Below are 16,008 nucleotides of genomic sequence, written 5' to 3'. Positions count from 1 at the left end.
CAACAGGCACTGAGCAGGCCCCAGATCAGAGCCGGCGCCCCCTAGAGGGGAAAGGCCCCGTCCCAGCCAGCCAGCCCCCTTGACAGGCAAGTGGACAATGCCCACCAGGGCAAGGGCCAGGGCTGTGGGCACCTCCGGGGGCTCCCCCAGGCTGGGAGCCTGCGGGGAGGTAAATGCCACCAGCTGCAGTCTCCGAGGGGTCCCGAGCTGGAGGGGGAGGATGTAGTTAAGGCCCTAGGCTGGTGGGTGGGGCTTTCTCTGCCACCCCCGCTGGGCGGGTGTCCCTGCACCCCGGGGCAGCGAGGGCTCCCAGGCACGAGCCAATGCTGAAACTGGCCGGGCCTGGGCTCTCTTATCCCCCCGTGAGGCAGCCCTGGGGCTCCTGAGCTGGGGCCCCCCTGCACCGTTCTCTCTCCTGGACACCCCTACGCCGAAGGGGAGTGCTTTGGTTGTTGGTGTTCAGCTGTGAGGTTGCACTGGTGGCAAGAAGCAGGCACGGTCTTGCACTAGCACCGGGAAGCGTGCGTGGCCTTGCACCAGCACTGATAAGCAGGCACGGCCTCGCACTAGCACTGGGAAGCGTGCGTGGCTTTGCCTGAGCACCGGGAAGTGTGCGCGGCCTTGCACTAGCACCAGGAAGAGGGCACGGCCTTGCACTAGCACCAGGAAGTGGGCACGGCCTTGCACTAGCACCGGGAAGCGTGTGTGGCTTTGCCTGAGCACCAGGAAGCATGCACGGCCTTGCACTAGCACCGGGAAGCGGGCACGGCCTTGCACTAGCACCGGGAAGCATGCGTGGCTTTGCCTGAGCACCAGGAAGTGTGCGTGGCCTTGCACTAGCACCGGGAAGCGGGCACGGCCTTGCACTAGCACCGGGAAGCATGCGTGGCTTTGCCTGAGCACCAGGAAGCGTGCGTGGCCATGCACTAGCACCAGAAAGCATGCTTGGCCATGCACAGCCTTGCACATTGGCACACACGTGTGCATTGGCAGGTTCCCTTTGCAGCTACTGGCCTTGGAGACAGTGGAGGGAGGGCGCACGCAGGGGAAGGTGGTGCGGGGGCGCCCTCTGCTGCCCTGAGAGCAGAAAGACGCCAGTAACTGGGCAGACTGGAGTGTGCAGCTGCACCTGTCAGTACAGGCTCTTGGGGATACCTGCAGCTGGGGCGGGGGCTAATGGAGAATTCGGGAGTGTAGCTGGCTGCGTTCGGGCTGCATTGGGGTGTGTAGCTGGCTGCGTTCGGGCTGCATTGGGGTGCATAGCTGGCTGCGTTCGGGCTGCATTGGGGTGCGTAGCTGGCTGCGTTCGGGCTGCACTGGGGTGCCTAGCTGGCTGCGTTTGGGGTGCATTGGGGTGCGTAGCTGGCTGCACTCGGAGTGCACAGGGGTGTGTAGCTGGCTGCACTTGGGGTGCATTGGGGCACACAGCTGGCTGTGTTCAGGGTGCATTGGGGTGTGTAGCTGGCTGTGTTCGGGGTGCATTGGGGTGTGTAGCTGGCTGTATTCGGGGTGCATAGCTGTTTGTGTTTGGGGTGTGCTGAGGGTGATCACTCGCAGCTCCAAGACAACCCAGAGTTCGTTGAACTCTCTGCGAGGCACGGGAACCCAGCCTGCTCTGATCGCGCTACATGACCCCCACTAACGTTGGCCTGACTAGGGTGGAGGCAGGTTGCTTTGCATTACCATGGCCCGTGCTGTATTGCTAGGAGAGGAAGGATGTGGGAGCCCGGACTCCTGGGTTCTATCCCCAGCGAGGGGAGTGTGACCCAGTGGCTAGAGCAAGAGGGGCTGGGAGTCAGGACTCCCCCTTCTATAGACTCATAGAAATGCCGGCTGGGAGGGGCTCTGGAGCTCAAGTCCAGCCCCCGCCGCTGAGGCAGGATCCAGCAAACCCAGACCAGCCCTGGCAGGGGTTTGTCCAGCCGCCCTTAAACCCTCCGTGACAGACGGGGGATGCCCCAGCCGCCCTGGGGACCCTATTGCAGAGCTCAGCTACCCTGGGATTCCTGATACCGGACCTAACCCCCCCTGCTGCGGATACAGCCCCTGCCCCTCGTCCTGCCCCGGTGGGCGTGGAGAACAACCCCTCCCCCAGCCCTGCGCGTGGGAGGCCGGTTCTCAGGGCCCCTCAGGCTTCTCTCCGGCGCAAACAGGCCCCGGGTTTGTAACGTTCCTCGCAGCGCAGGTTGGCTGAACCTTCGCTCAGTCCGGCCGCTCTCCTCCGGGCTCTCCCCAGCTTGCCAGAACGGGACACCGGGCTCCTGCTGGGGCCGTCCCGAGCAGGACAGTCACCTCCCGCGTCTCACATCCGCCACTCCCGGCCTGTTACTGCGCCCTTGATCTCGGCCGGGGTCTGGGCAGTGCCCGGCCTGACCGGACCCTGATCTCGGTTGGGGTGTGGGCAGCACCCGACCCAATGGGGCCTTGATCTCGGCTGGGTCTGGGCAGTGCCCGGCCCGACCGGACCCTGATCTCGGTTGGGGTCTGAGCAGCACCCGACCCAACGGGGCCTTGATCTCGGTCGGGGTGTGGGCAGTGCCTGGCCCGACGGGGCCTCGATCTCGGCCGGGGTCTGTGCAGCGCCCAGCCCAACGGGACCTTGATCTTGGCTGGGGTCTGGGCAGCGCCTGGCGCGAGGGGGCCCTGATCTCAGCTGGGGTGTCAAAGAGCTATTGTAATAGTAGCAATGATAAGAGACAGGTTTTAGCTCTGTTCCCTCCCCCTTCTGTGGGAACTGGGGAGCCCCCCCTTTGCCTGCGGGATTCCCCAGTTTCTGTCCTTGGAGTGTTTGTGTTGCTCTGGCTGCAGATTTGGGCCATGTGGGTCTGTCACGGAGCTCAGACGGTTTGTGGCCTTGGGATCTGGTGAAATCATCAATGTCCCAGCTGGGATCTCCTGGGAGGTGGGGGACAGAGCCCCGCCCCCTGCCTGAGCTGCTGGGGAATCCCTGCTCGCGGTGGAAGGACTAGGACACACAGCTGTTCCCTGCTGCGGAGATGGGGGCGTCTGGGGATACCCGAGAGCTGTGATTCCCTTTCTGCCCACTAGAGGGCAGCGCTGCCCGTCCATGCCCGCCCAGGTCCCAGTTGAATGAGTTCTTTCCACTAATTCCCTCCCCCGGGTCTCTCTGCCGTTTAATTACATTTTCTAATTAAAACCCGAGCGTTCAGATAGGGCTGGAGGGGAGCTCGGTGATGAGTGTTCCAAGGGCGGAGTGATGATAACCAGCATTAGTACTTCAGCAGAGCGATCGTACCCAGCCTGGCTTCCCTGTGAGGGCCAGGAGGGGAACCCAGGAGTCCTTCCCCCGCCCCAACCCACTAGACCCCTCTGCCCCCCAGAGCCAGGACAGAACCCAGGAGTCTTGGCTCCCAGCCCCCCTCTAACCCACTAGACCCCTCTGCCCCCCAGAGCCAGGACAGAACCCAGGAGTCCTGGCTCTCAGCCCCCCTCTAACCCACTAGACCCCTCTGCCCCCCAGAGCCAGGACAGAACCCAGGAGTCCTGGCTCTCAGCCCCCCTCTAACCCACTAGACCCCTCTGCCCCCCGGAGCCAGGATAGAACCCAGGCTGGGGGGCTGGAGCCAACCACGTTTCCTGCGACCCAGCATGGCCCACCCACGGGACCAAGTTCTGCCTTCCAGACATGGCCCCAGAGGGGACAGGCCCCTGCCCCATTCCCCGCCCCCTGGAGCCAGCCAGTCCCTGCCCTGGGGCCGGATGGGAGTCGGTGACCCCTAGAGGGGACAGGCCCCGCGCCCCATTCCCTGCCCCCCTGAGCCAGCTAGTCCCCACCCTGGGGCCGGATGGGACCCAGCGCCCCCTAGAGGGGACAGGCCCCACACCACATCCCCCCACCCCCACCCCCAGCCAGCCAGGTCATGCCCTGGAGGCGAAAGGCCCCTGGAGGGGATAGGCCCCTGCCCCATTCCCTGCCCCCTGAGCCAGCCGCTTCACCTCTCACTGGCTCCAAGGCCCAGGTTGCTCGGCACAGAGGCCGTGTCCCCTCCAGCTCCGAGCGGGGGCCGATCCATCCAGCTGTGTGAGCTGCCGAGCTGAGAACCGGATTCTATCCTTAGCTCCCCCCCGCCGTCGAGAGGGGCAGGGGGCTGATTAGCGCAGCCTGACGATGCTGAGAATAAACATCCGCTTCAGCCGCCCCCCACCCACCTCTGAGATGGGCTGGTAAACAACAGCACAAAGGCAACGGGCAGGGGCCTGTCCCTCTGGGGGCGCCAGCTGCCATCCGGCCCCAGGGCAGGGACTGGCTGGCTCCGGGGGGCAGGGAATGGGATAGGGGGCCTGTCCCCTCTGGGGGCGCCAGCTGCCATCCGGCCCCAGGGCTGGGACTGGCTGGCTCCGGGGGGCAGGGAATGGGATAGGGGGCCTGTCCCTCTGGGAGGCACCGCTGCCATCCGGCCCCAGGGCAGGGACTGGCTGGCTCCGGGGGGCAGGGAATGGGATAGGGGGCCTGTCCCTCTGGGGGCGCCAGCTGCCATCCGGCCCCAGGGCTGGGACTGGCTGGCTCAGGGGGGCAGGGAATGGGGCACGGGGCCTGTCCCCTCTGGGAGGCACCGGCTCCCATCCGGCCCCAGGGCTGGGACTGGCTGGCTCCAGGGGACAGGGAATGGGATAGGGGGCCTGTCACCTCTGGGGGGTGCGGGCTCCCATCCGGCCCCAGGGCAGGGACTGGCTGGCTCCAGGGGGCAGGGAATGGGGCACGGGGCCTGTCACCTCTGGGGGGCACCGCTCCCATCCGGCCCCAGGGCAGGGACTGGCTGGCTCAGGGGGGCAGGGAATGGGATAGGGGGCCTGTCACCTCTGGGAGGCACCGGCTCCCATCCGGCCCCAGGGCAGGGACTGGCTGGCTCAGGGGGGCAGGGAATGGGGCACGGGGCCTGTCCCCTCTGGGAGGCACCGGCTCCCATCCGGCCCCAGGGCTGGGACTGGCTGGCTCCAGGGGGCAGGGAATGGGATAGGGGGCCTGTCACCTCTGGGGGGTGCGGGCTCCCATCCGGCCCCAGGGCAGGGACTGGCTGGCTCCGGGGGGCAGGGAATGGGGCACGGGGCCTGTCACCTCTGGGGGGCACTGGCTCCCATCCGGCCCCAGGGCAGGGACTGGCTGGTTCAGGGGGGTGGGGAATGGGGCAGGGGCCCATCCCCTCTAGGAGATTGAGGGTGAGGAAAGGTCATGGGTCACCCTCGTGCCAGCCTGGTGGTGCTCTGGCCTCTTGCCCTGACGCTCGCCCTCTGCTCTCATTGGCAGAAGCCCAAGGACCTGCTGGAGCCCGGGCTCTGCAGCCGCTCCTACACCGCTGGCAGCATGCTGGGCGCGGACCTGCGGCGTGGCCGGCGCCGCCTCTCCTCCAGCCTGCAGGTGCCACCGTGGAAACCCCTGGACCGGGCGCGATCACCGGAGCCCGACAGCGTCCAGAGGCCAACCACCCTGCCCCTGCGCATCCCGCCCCGCATCGCCATCACCCACGCCGAGCCGGACAGGTAGGGCATGGGGGGATCACACTGGGGGAGGGGCTGGTTATCGTGCCCTGAGTGGGCACACAGCCGGGGGGTGAGGGGGCTGGTTATTGCGCCCTTAGCATGCAAACAACTGGGGGAAGGGCTGGTTGTGCTCTGAGTTTGCAAACACCCAGGGGGCTGGTTATCGTGCCTTGAGCGTGCAAACACCCAGGGGAAGGGCTGGTTGTGCTCTGAGTGTGCAAACACCCAGGGGAAGGGCTGGTTGTGCTCTGAGTGTGCAAACACCCAGGGGGCTGGTTATCGTGCCTTGAGCGTGCAAACACCCAGGGGAAGGGCTGGTTGTGCTCTGAGTGTGCAAACACCCAGGGGAAGGGCTGGTCATGTCCTAAGCTGCGTGTCTGAGGGCAGCGCCCTGCACTCTGCCAGCAGGTGGCGCAGCCAGGTGGAGGTGCCCTTGTTCCCTGGCGAGCCCCCGACAGCGCCCCCTGCAGTCGGGTCTCAGCAGTGCTTGTGGCCTGCCGAGGGTGGGCCCTGCAGACCAGCCTTCTTTGGCTAAGGGGCCGGCGCTGGGGTGAAGGGGCAGCACGGGGGGAGGGTCTCTCAGATCCAGGGCTAGTGGTGATTTAATCTGGTTCTCATCCCAGCTGCACTAAGTGGTTTATTCAGCTCAAATGGAGATTTATTGGGAAATCTCCCTAAAACCATTATCTTCTTCCTGCCCCCCTGCCCACGGGGGATCCCGGCCCATAATCCTTCCCTGCCGCTCGGCGCCCTGTGGCGGGGTCGGCCTCACCCCAGGGCTGGGAGACAGTTACACCCTGCAGGGCCATGCAGGCTGCATCTCGGGGCTCCGAGGCAACTCCCTTAGCAGGGTGGGCACCACGACCAGTCGGGGGGGGGCATACAGAGACCAGCAGGGGCTTGGCTCCTTATCTCCTTCCCTGAGGCTGGGAGAACCCACCACCTCTGGCAGACCTGCTCCCTCGATTGTGCCGGGCAAGGAAGGACCGCAACGGATGCTGTAAGTGCTGCTTCCTGGCGGGCGCGGGCAGGAGGAGCTGTGCCAAAGCGTGTTTATTTGTAGCAGGGTTTGGGGGGAGCCCCCAGACAGCTCTCGCAGCCCTAGGAAGCCTGATTAGCTTTGAGCCCCCCGTGGGGATTTGTCTGACCCGTGGGTGGCGGCTGAACGCTGATCCCCCCACTCGTCAGCTGGGAATCAATCGTCTTTTGACACTGGAGAAGCAACGTCCTTGCTCCTTCAAGGTTCCCTGTTTGTTCCAGTCATTTCACCTCCCCCGGGGGCCCAGGCCAGCGACCAAACAGCGTTCCCACCCCCGCACTGGGGGAGCTGCGGTTCATGCTGGTTACCTCTGGGCTTTTGTCATGAGCTCAGATAGACCAGTTGCATCCCCTGCCTGTTCCTCTCGGAGCCCGGGGCCCCTGGCCAGGGCTTCAGCACCAATTCTGCCACAGAAGACCAAAAAAAGAGAAAATGCTGGTTTAACCAGCCTGTGACAATGTGGGGAGGTGGGCGCTGGAGGGAGGACGCGGGGGGATAATGCCAAAGGCAGGAGCTTCTGATTATCCACGAAGAAGGGAGTTTGGGTCTAGTTCGTGGGAAGTGATGCCAGAGTTTGGAACTAGGGGCGCTCGGGTGGTTAAGGCGCCAGCTCTGCCCCGACTGCTGGCGTGATCCTGGACAGTGTTTCCCCGGGCTCAGCCCCGGCCTCGGAGCTGGATTTCCTGGGGCTCAGGCCCATTCAGCAAAAGTGAAATCTTGGTTTGAAATAACATTTGGATTCAGTATTTTTTTCCCTGTTCATTACAAATAAATCACAAACATTTCACAGGGTCCCAATAGAAACAAAGTGTTTAGTTCAACCCGAAACAATTGTCTTCAACTTTTTGCTTCACTGAAAATTTAGAAAAATGTCCTTTTCGGTTCGACCTGCAACGAGAGTTTAAAAAAAGCATTTGGAATCGCTAGCGAACCACAACATCTGTTATTCAATTGCTCTAATGAGGGGCAGCGTTCCAAGCTTTTCTCTGCAGCCAAAAGGGCCAGAAACGGACTTTGCTTTTTTCAGTGCAAGCTGCGAGTCTCCCCCATTCACATGACTCCAGGAGCTGGGGCTTTAAGCAAAGCCCCCGGGGTTTCGAGCTCACAAGAGCTGCCAGTGCGGATGTGACTGATTGGCCTCGGGGCTGGCTGGACCGTGGAGATGTGTGTCTGTTTGCTAGAGGGACAGCTGCCAACCTGGGAGGTGACTACTGGAGCTGCACCACCGTTGGTTGTCAGCGTTAACTCTCAGGCTAATTAAGCCGAGTTAACATTATGCTAAGCGTGAGCGCGGTAATTGGACCCAAGGTGCTGCTCGGGAATTATAGGCAAGATCTCAGCAGCAAAATGTCACCGGCAGAAGCCATTCGAGCAGCCATTCCTCAGCGCTGTGAGTTCTGCGTGACAGGCCGTTTTCAGTGGCTGGCATGTAACCGCAGCCCCGCCACGGGATGCCCCCTGGTGGGAGGCTGGGCCTGGGGCTGAGGTGGCGGGCTGGGCCGCAGGAGACGCGGGTTTAATCCAGGTTCGGCTACAGACTCTGTGTGACCTGGGGCCAGGAACCTAAGGCGGGTTTCCAGGGTTTAGTATCCACAGCCGGGGCTGGATTTGCCACGGGCTGCAGCTCCGCCCAGATTTCCAAGCCAGCTGGACACCTGCTGGGCCCTTCCGGAGACCTGGCTGCTAATTTTGGAGTCCCCGAGGAATCGGCGCCCGCACGGCTCCCGGAGATAACAACCTGGCAAAGCTCTCGATGCCTGCACCCCCTGGGATGGCTGCAGCAGCTCGGGGGCTGGGCACGTTCGCACTCAGGTGGCTGGCGGCCCTGGGAGCCAGGGCCCGTAGGCTGGCAGGGGGAATGAGGCTGTCTGGGGGGGCCTGGCACAGTCCTTGTCCTGGAGAGGAGACGGCAGGAGAGAGGACAGGTGGTCTAGGATTATGGGCCCTCAGGAGAGCTGGGGTCAAGACCTTGCTCCGTGACTAGCTCTCTCAGCGGCAGCCGGGTGGCACTGTGCTGCAGTTCCCCGCCTGGGCACTGGGATTTTGAGCCCAGCCTCACTGGGGGTGCACTGGTGCTTAGGGGCTGGCCCTGTAGGCAGGACTCCTGGGTTCTGTTCCCTGCTGGGTGACTAAGGCACATCCCTGCCTCACTCGCTGCCTCAGTTTCCCCTCCCACCCTGTGTTTGTGTCGCCTGAAAGCTTTCCAGGGCCGGGGCTGGCCCTTGCTCCGGGCAGTGCCTGGCTCGATGGGGCGAGTGTGGTGCTGCCCTGGGGACGGGCAGTGCCTGGCTCGATGGGGTGAGTGTGGTGCTGCCCTGGGGACGGGCAGTGCCTGGCTCGATGGGGTGAGTGTGGTGCTGCCCTGGCCCTGGGGATGGGCAGTGTGAATCAGAGCAGTTTCCTTCTTTCCTTGCGATAGACTCTGCCAAGCGCCTGGAAGGTGATAAATGGGCACCTCTGGCAGGATCCCCGGGGGAGTGTCAGGTTTGTGGGTTTTAATCACTCCCCACAGCCGGCCGTAGATCTTCCCTGCCGCGCGGGGGCAGGGGCCGGGGCTGGGGCCAGGACTGGGAAGCTGGGGTGGCGCTATCATGCTCTGCTGAAGTGTGTTTCTGTTCCTACATCCTGGACGCTGCCATGGGAAGTGTGGGCTGGGAAAATCCTGCTTGGCACAGGCTGGGGGCAGGTTTGCTGGGGAAGAGCTAGGCAAGCAAGGGATAAGATGTGATCTAGTGGGTCAGGGACTGGACTGGGGCCCCGGAGAGCTGGGTTCTGTTCTTGGCTGTGTCACTGACCTGCTGGGAGACCTGAATCAGCCACTTCCCTGCTCTGTGCCTCGGTTTCCCCTCACACCCTTTGTCCTGTCCATTTAAACAGTGAGCTGGGCAGGGCAGGGTAAATCTCTTACTATGTGCATATCTGTGCCGGGCCCGCTAGGATCTACCGAAGAAGTGGGCTGTAGTCCACGAAAGCTTATGCTCTAATAAATTTGTTAGTCTCTAAGGTGCCACAAGTACTCCTGTTCTTCTTTTTGCGGATACAGACTAACACGGCTGTTACTCTGAAACTTGTCATAACCCTAATAACTGTCTGGTGAGGGCCCCGTCTCACTCTGTGTCTGGCCTCGACCCCTGGTTAGAGCCTCTAGCTCCTACCGTAATAATAGGGCTAGGAAACAAAACGGAATCGTTAAAGCCGTGGGAAACCCCAGCAGTTTTGCTTTTTAAGGGCTCTATGATTTTTTCCGGGTTTGGGGTCTCCTGGCTGGATGCGTTTGGGCTTGACTTTCACATGGTTTTCAGTGCAACTCCCCCCACCCCCGCCACCCTGGTTCCCCTCGAAAGGGTCAGGGAGCGTTTGCTCCTGCGGAGCTGAGTTGGTGACCTCACACTGAGTGAGTTTCACACGGTGTGGCAGGGTGTGCGTGTGTGTGGGCGTGTTCACGCCACTCAGCTACATAGCTCGCGTAGCCCCTCTGTCCCCGTGTAACCGCCAAGTCTCTGCAGTCCCCCAGGAAGAGCCCCTGGCTTGGTGGAAAGGGGGGATTCCTGCCTTGCCCAGTTGCCAGGGCTCCCAGAGCCTTGGTGGGCGAGGGAAGTGGCTTTCGATTGCTCCGCGGATCGGATTGGCCCCCCCAGGTAGTGAAGTGACTGGAGCAGACGCGTGAGCAGCAGGGCTGCAAGAGGATGCGGTGACCTTTCTGTGGCCGCCCAGGGCAAGGAAAGCCGGGGGGAGAGGGGGAGCCGCCTCCGTCTGCCTCGTGCTGCCAGGCCGCGTCACTCAGGCCAGGAGGAAGGGCTCCCTGGGGCAGTGGAACTAGCCGGGGCAGTTGGGTGGGGCTGGATGCAGGAGCTCTGGGTTCAAATCCTGGCTCTGCCGGTCACTGCCTGGGGTGAGTCCCTGCACCTTTCTCTTCCTTCTCTCTGTGCCTGTGCCTGCGTCCTCTGAGCCCCCGGGGCAGGGCTCCTGCTCGCTAGGTGCTGCCGGACGCTAGCTGTGGCTCTGCGGGGCCGGTACTGCCCCTCACCCCGGCGGCCGCAGCTCTGCCCTGGGCCGTTCCCGGAGGGCTTGGCGAGCGACCAGAGGAAGGAGTCACAGAGGTGGCCGCCTCTGGCGTCAGTTTCGTTCCGCGGCTAAGTTGCTGTAATTCCCATGACCTTTATTCCCCAGCCGGCCGTTGGGCCGAGGGCTCGGGGCAGCATGCTGTCCCGGAGCACTGGGTGCCACTCAGCTCCAGAGCAGGCCAGGCAAGCCCCGATCCCGTCCTAGTGAACGAAGCCACTACCAGACTGGATCAGACGGGAGACACCTCCCGCCCCCTCTCCCTGCAACAGCCCAGGGCCGGCTAGTCCCACTGCAGTCATAGAGCTAAGCACGTGCTTGTGTCTTTGCAGGGCTCGGGCTCCAATCCCTCTTCAGGGAGGCGGTCGCGTGGTGGAGCTGTGAGGGGTTTGAACGGAGAGCTGAAGCTCTGAACCTGGCTTTGCAGCCCGGGGGGGTCGGGAGCCAGACCCCCTGGCTGCGAAATTCATGTGGTCCTGGGCCTGGCTGCCTCTGCGGCTTGCCAGTTGCTGTTTCATTGCCGGGCTCTTTCCTTTGTATTTCCTTTGTCCATTTATCCTAATAACGTCAAGTAGCTCCCACGTCACCCGACCTCTCGCGCGCCGTCTGGATGCAGCCAGCTCCCACTAACTATGGGAGATGCTTGGCCGTTTCCTGAGTGCTAGGGATTACCCATCAGGGCTGGGCCTGCACCCTGCGGTGCCTGCTTGCTGACCGCGGGGTGTCGGGCCGGGAGAAGAACACCCAAACGGCGGGGCTGGTGCGGCATGCGTCATACCCCTGCTCGTTTCGGGCGGCAATTCCAGTGGAGTTTAATTAGCGAGGAGAACACTTCGGGACGGGCCTAGCGGAGTGTCCCTAGTGGATTTTGTACAAATGACCGAGGTCCTGGGAAGCGGGCAGCTTTCAGCCAGGCGGTGTCGGTCCGTCTCTGCTGCACGCGGGGGCCTTTGCTGTGCGCAGGTTAGAAAGCCTGGACGGTAGTGATGTTCCAGGGAGGCAGCAGTGAGGCAGTGTAGGGCGCAGAGCGGTCCTAGGCCTGGCTCTGCTGGGGGAGCTTGTGCAAATCTCTGCTCCAGCTGCTTTCCCTCCAGGCACCTCGGTTCCCCTCTGGAGAGTGATCTAGAGCGGGGAAGCGGGTGCAGCTGGAGAGGATGTGAGATCGGCCCCGTCACTAGCAGCTGAGGAGGCGTTTGGCTCTGAGACAGCGACAGAACCTTGGCACACAATGAGCCAGCAGCCAGGGCTGGCTGGGAAACAAGAATTCCATTTGGCAGAAGGTTCCAGAGGTTAACAACTCAGGGGAGGCGAAAGGTCGGGTTAAAGAAGATCCAGGTACATTCGATGTGAGGAAATTCATCCGAGGTACCTAAGGGACTGGCTGAAGCAATCTTGGAACCGTTAGCAATTATCTTTGAGACTCCTGGGGGAGGGGCGAAGGGCAGACAGAGCGCCTAGCACAGAGGACCCAGGGACGATAGACCCGTCGGCCTGACTCCGAGAGCTGGAAAGATACTGGACCAAATGATAGGTTGTTAGTCTCTAAGGTGCTACGAGTACTCCTGTTCTTTTTGTGGACCAAGTGATTAAACAGTCAGTCTGCCGGCACCTGGAGGAGAGCGGGGTTAGAAGGAATAGCCAGCACGGCTTTGTCAAGGACAAACCTGCCAAACCGCCCCCATTTCCTCCTTCGACAGGGCTCCTGGCCTAGTGGATGGATGTGATCGATCTTGGTTTTCATCAGGCTTTTGACACAGTCCCACGGGACGTTCTCAGGAGCAAACCAGGGAAAGCTGCTCTAGATGAAATGATTGTAAGGAGGGGCGCAGCCGGCTGAAAGGGGCACTCCCAGCGAGCGGGGAGGGGGTCCTGCAGGGGTCACTCCTGGGGCCGGGACTGTTCAGTATGTTCATTAACGACCTGGGTAACGGAGTGGAGAGTGGGCTTATCAAATTTGCCGATGACACCCGGGGGGAGGGGCTGGGAGCACTTGGGAGGCAGGTTTAGGATTCAAAACGAGCGTGGCCAATTGGAGAATTGGTCTGAAATCAACAAGCTGAAATTCAGTAAAGACCAGTGCAGAGTGCTGCTCTTGGGCAGGGAAAGTCAAATGCACAAGCCCCGCGTGGGGACTAACCGGCTGAAAAGGATCCGGGGGTCACAGTGGGTCACAAGTTGAAAATGAGCCAACAATGCGAGGCAGTTGCCCAAAAGACAAGTCTTGTTCCGGGGCCAGGTGTAGCGACGGGCGTGGGGGGCGTAGGACACGGGAGGTCGTTCCCTGCTCTGCGCAGCACTGGGGAGGCCTCAGGCCAGTTCTGGGCGGCGCACTTGAGGAAAGATGGGGACAAACTGGCGAGTCCAGAGCAGAGTAGCCAGAACGATCAAAGGTTCAGGAACCCTGAGCTCCGAGGAACCGTTAGAAACCCTGGGCATGTTTAGTCCGGAGAAAAGAAGACTGAAGGGACCTGATAAGTCTTCACATCTGTTCAGGGCTGGTACAGAGAGGACAGTGACCAGTTGTTCTCCGTGTTCACTGGAGGTAGGAGAAGAAGCAATGGGCTTAATCTGCAGCCAGGGAGATGGAGGTGAGATATTAGGAAAAACTCTCTAACTCTCAGGGCAGTGCTGGACCAGGCTCCCAGGGGAGGCTGTGGCATCCCCAGCATCGGAGGGTTTTAAGGACAGGTCGGCCAGTCCCCTGTCAGGGCTGGTCCGGCTTTACTCGGCCCGGGCTCGGTGACCTCGCGAGGTCTCTCCCAGCCCCACGTTTCTGGATTCTCTGAAGTTTGGACTCGTTCTGTACTGGAAGGAAACGGAGACCTTGTGAAACCTTTCATGAGACACAGGCGCAAGCAGCGAGGCTGGTGCTCACGTCACTCCCCTGGGCCAGGGAGATGCGGGTTCAAGTCCCTGATTGGGAGCCCTGACCACCTGGCTCTGTCTGGGATTGGGACGCCGAGAGCCAGCTCTGGTCCCAAGGCCCAGCCTGCCACAGGCCCGGTTCCCCATTGCTCTGCTCCGAGTGCCGCTCTTCGTAGCCACTGGCGTTTGCAGTTCGCTTTGCATGAGGGGAGTGAGGAGCTGGGCTATGGTGAATCGGGCTCCAGGTGTGGAGGAGATTCCCGTTCGCCAAGCAGCTTCCCCGGCGCCGGCTCCGTGCTCTCCCGGGCCCCTCCCTGAGGCTCAGCCCAGCCTGGCTCTGGGCCTTGTCCCCTCTCTGGGTGCAGGCGGCATGGTGTCCTTCATGCTGTTGGTTGGGCTCATTGAATAATTACCCCCCAGGCAGGCTGGAGTGAACACCCCCTCTGGCCAGGGCTGGGCAATTAAGTATCAGTTAGTGGTTTGAGGAGAGGAGGGAGAGGGACAGAGGCCTAGTTGTGTCCCTTGGAATGGCCCGAACGGATCAGAACCGTGGCCCACCCAGCCCAGCCTCCCACAGTAGCTGGCACCAGCGATTCTGCAGGGCAGTGATGATGCCAGCAGAGTGCCCGGGGTGAGATGGGGGGGGGCGGTGTGGATAGGGCGAAGGGCTGGAAATCTGGGTTCAAATCCTGGCTCTGCCACAGACACCCTGGGGGACCTTGGGCACATCCCTGCATCTTTCTGGGCCTCACTTTCCCCGTCTTAGTACAAGTGACTGGGCACAGAATACAGGCAGCTGGGTGGAAGCTGATGGCTTGCGACCCACAGGAGTCAGCTAGTGGCTCTCCTGGGCCCATCTGGCCCTCGGGGCTGTAAACCTGGGGTCACAGGTGTTCCCTGGTGTGTGCGGCATGTGCCCAGCGTGGCAGAGACATCCTGAGCGACGATGCCATGCTGGAGTGGGGGGAGGGAGCAGGTGTCAACAACTCCATAAGAGCGTCTGGGTCGGCTGATGCTCGGGAGCAGGGACCGATTACTCAAGCGAGTCCCTTGGGGCTGAAAGGATGTGGGGTTGGTGTCACGGAGTCCCCAGGCGATGCTCTGGAACTGCTCCCCACAAAGCCAGTCAGGACTTTGGGGAGCCTCCTCTCCCTCGGAGCAGACTGTCTTCAGGGCAAGAAGCTCACACGGCTTCACCTTCCTGGGTCTCTCCTGGGAGCATTCAGCATATGCCCCTCCGTGCGCTTCCCACAGCGAGTCCTCCCAGGCGGGGTCCTGGAGAAGCCAAAGGGTTCTGCACCCCCACTTTGCAGTCAGACGTGACTCTCAGCCAGCCAGTAACACAGAGGTTTATTAGATGACAGGAACACGGTCTAAAACAGAGCTTGTACGTACAGTGGCAAACGGGACCCCTCGGTCGGGTCCATTATGGGGTTCAGAGAGCCAGACACCCACGTCTGCCCTCACTCCTAGTCCCCAGCTCCAACTCTCAAACCCCCTCCAGCCCCTCCTCCTCTCGGCTTTGTCTCTTTCCTGGGCCAGGAGGTCACCTGATCTCTTTGTTCACCTTTAGGTATTTCCTTGCAGGGGGGAAGGGGCCCTGGCCATTTGTTGCCAGGGAGACAGAGTATCAGTGATTTATGCACACTGGCCTTTCCCCACCACCTAGAGACTTAAAAAATGCATAGGGGAAACTGAGGCACCCACACAGTATTCAGAGGAAACATTAAGAACAGTCCCACTTCGTCACAGTTGGTTTTTAGCAGACGCGGGCAAGTCTCATGCCCCATGGCACTACCCGGATGCTGACCAGCCTCACCAGCGATGCCAACCCAGCCCTGAGCAGGCACCTGCTCCCTACATGTATTTCATACAGTGTCATGACACAAGCCCATCGCTTCCGTTCCCAGGCAGGTTCCACAGACAGGCCGTCGGGCACAGATGGTGCGTGTAGAGGAAAGAGGATCTAGGTGTCCCAGCTCAGGGGACAGTGTTTGTGCTAATGAGATGCTGGTCCAGGCTCAGAAGATTCCTTGTTTTCCCCCTGTCAGGGCTGCGCTCTGTGAGGCTGGAGCAGCTGGGGGGTCCTGCCGGGCAGGCGGAAGAAGGGAAGGTGGGAGATCTCTGGAGATGGGGGAGCAGAGTAGATTCCTTGTTATTAATGAGATGACAATAGCACCTAGGGGCCCCCAGGAGTTCAGGGCCCCACCTTCTGCCTAGGTTAGCCACTCACGATTCCCAGGAGTCCAACCTTTCTGGGGAGCAGCATTACCCCTCCCGCTCGGCAGGACCTTGCACGTGTGTGTGTGTGTGTGCGTGCGTGCACGGGTGTGTGCGCGCGCACGTGTGCCACTTTGAAGAGTACACCCCCGCCCCTGCGTGCGTGACCTTGCATGGGGGGGTGCGAGGTAACCCCGGCGGGGGCAGAGTGGCCCCCTCTTTGTTGTTTTGTCTCCCGTCTGATACCGAACAAACCTCAGTACCGGATGGGGCACGTTAGAAAAGCAGGACGGTCCGGGATTGTTAATTGGGATTGTTCAGTC

At 61.8% G+C, this 16,008-nt stretch overlaps 1 protein-coding gene across 1 annotated transcript in view; it reads left to right on the top strand.

Annotated features, from left to right (window-relative positions):
- LOC128828092 (cAMP-specific 3',5'-cyclic phosphodiesterase 4B-like) overlaps window positions 1-16,008 on the top strand; it is a 148,999-nt gene that overhangs the window by 11,298 nt on the left and 121,693 nt on the right. The window contains 1 exon segment of the mRNA XM_054012452.1: window positions 5,267-5,499. Coding sequence (XP_053868427.1) covers window positions 5,267-5,499 — 233 coding nt within the window.

Source organism: Malaclemys terrapin, chromosome 23 (assembly GCF_027887155.1).
Source record: "Malaclemys terrapin pileata isolate rMalTer1 chromosome 23, rMalTer1.hap1, whole genome shotgun sequence".
In the NCBI taxonomy this organism is placed as follows: Eukaryota; Metazoa; Chordata; order Testudines; family Emydidae; genus Malaclemys; species Malaclemys terrapin.
Note: the sequence above shows the minus strand (reverse complement) of the source record. Positions and strands in the feature narration are given on the sequence as shown.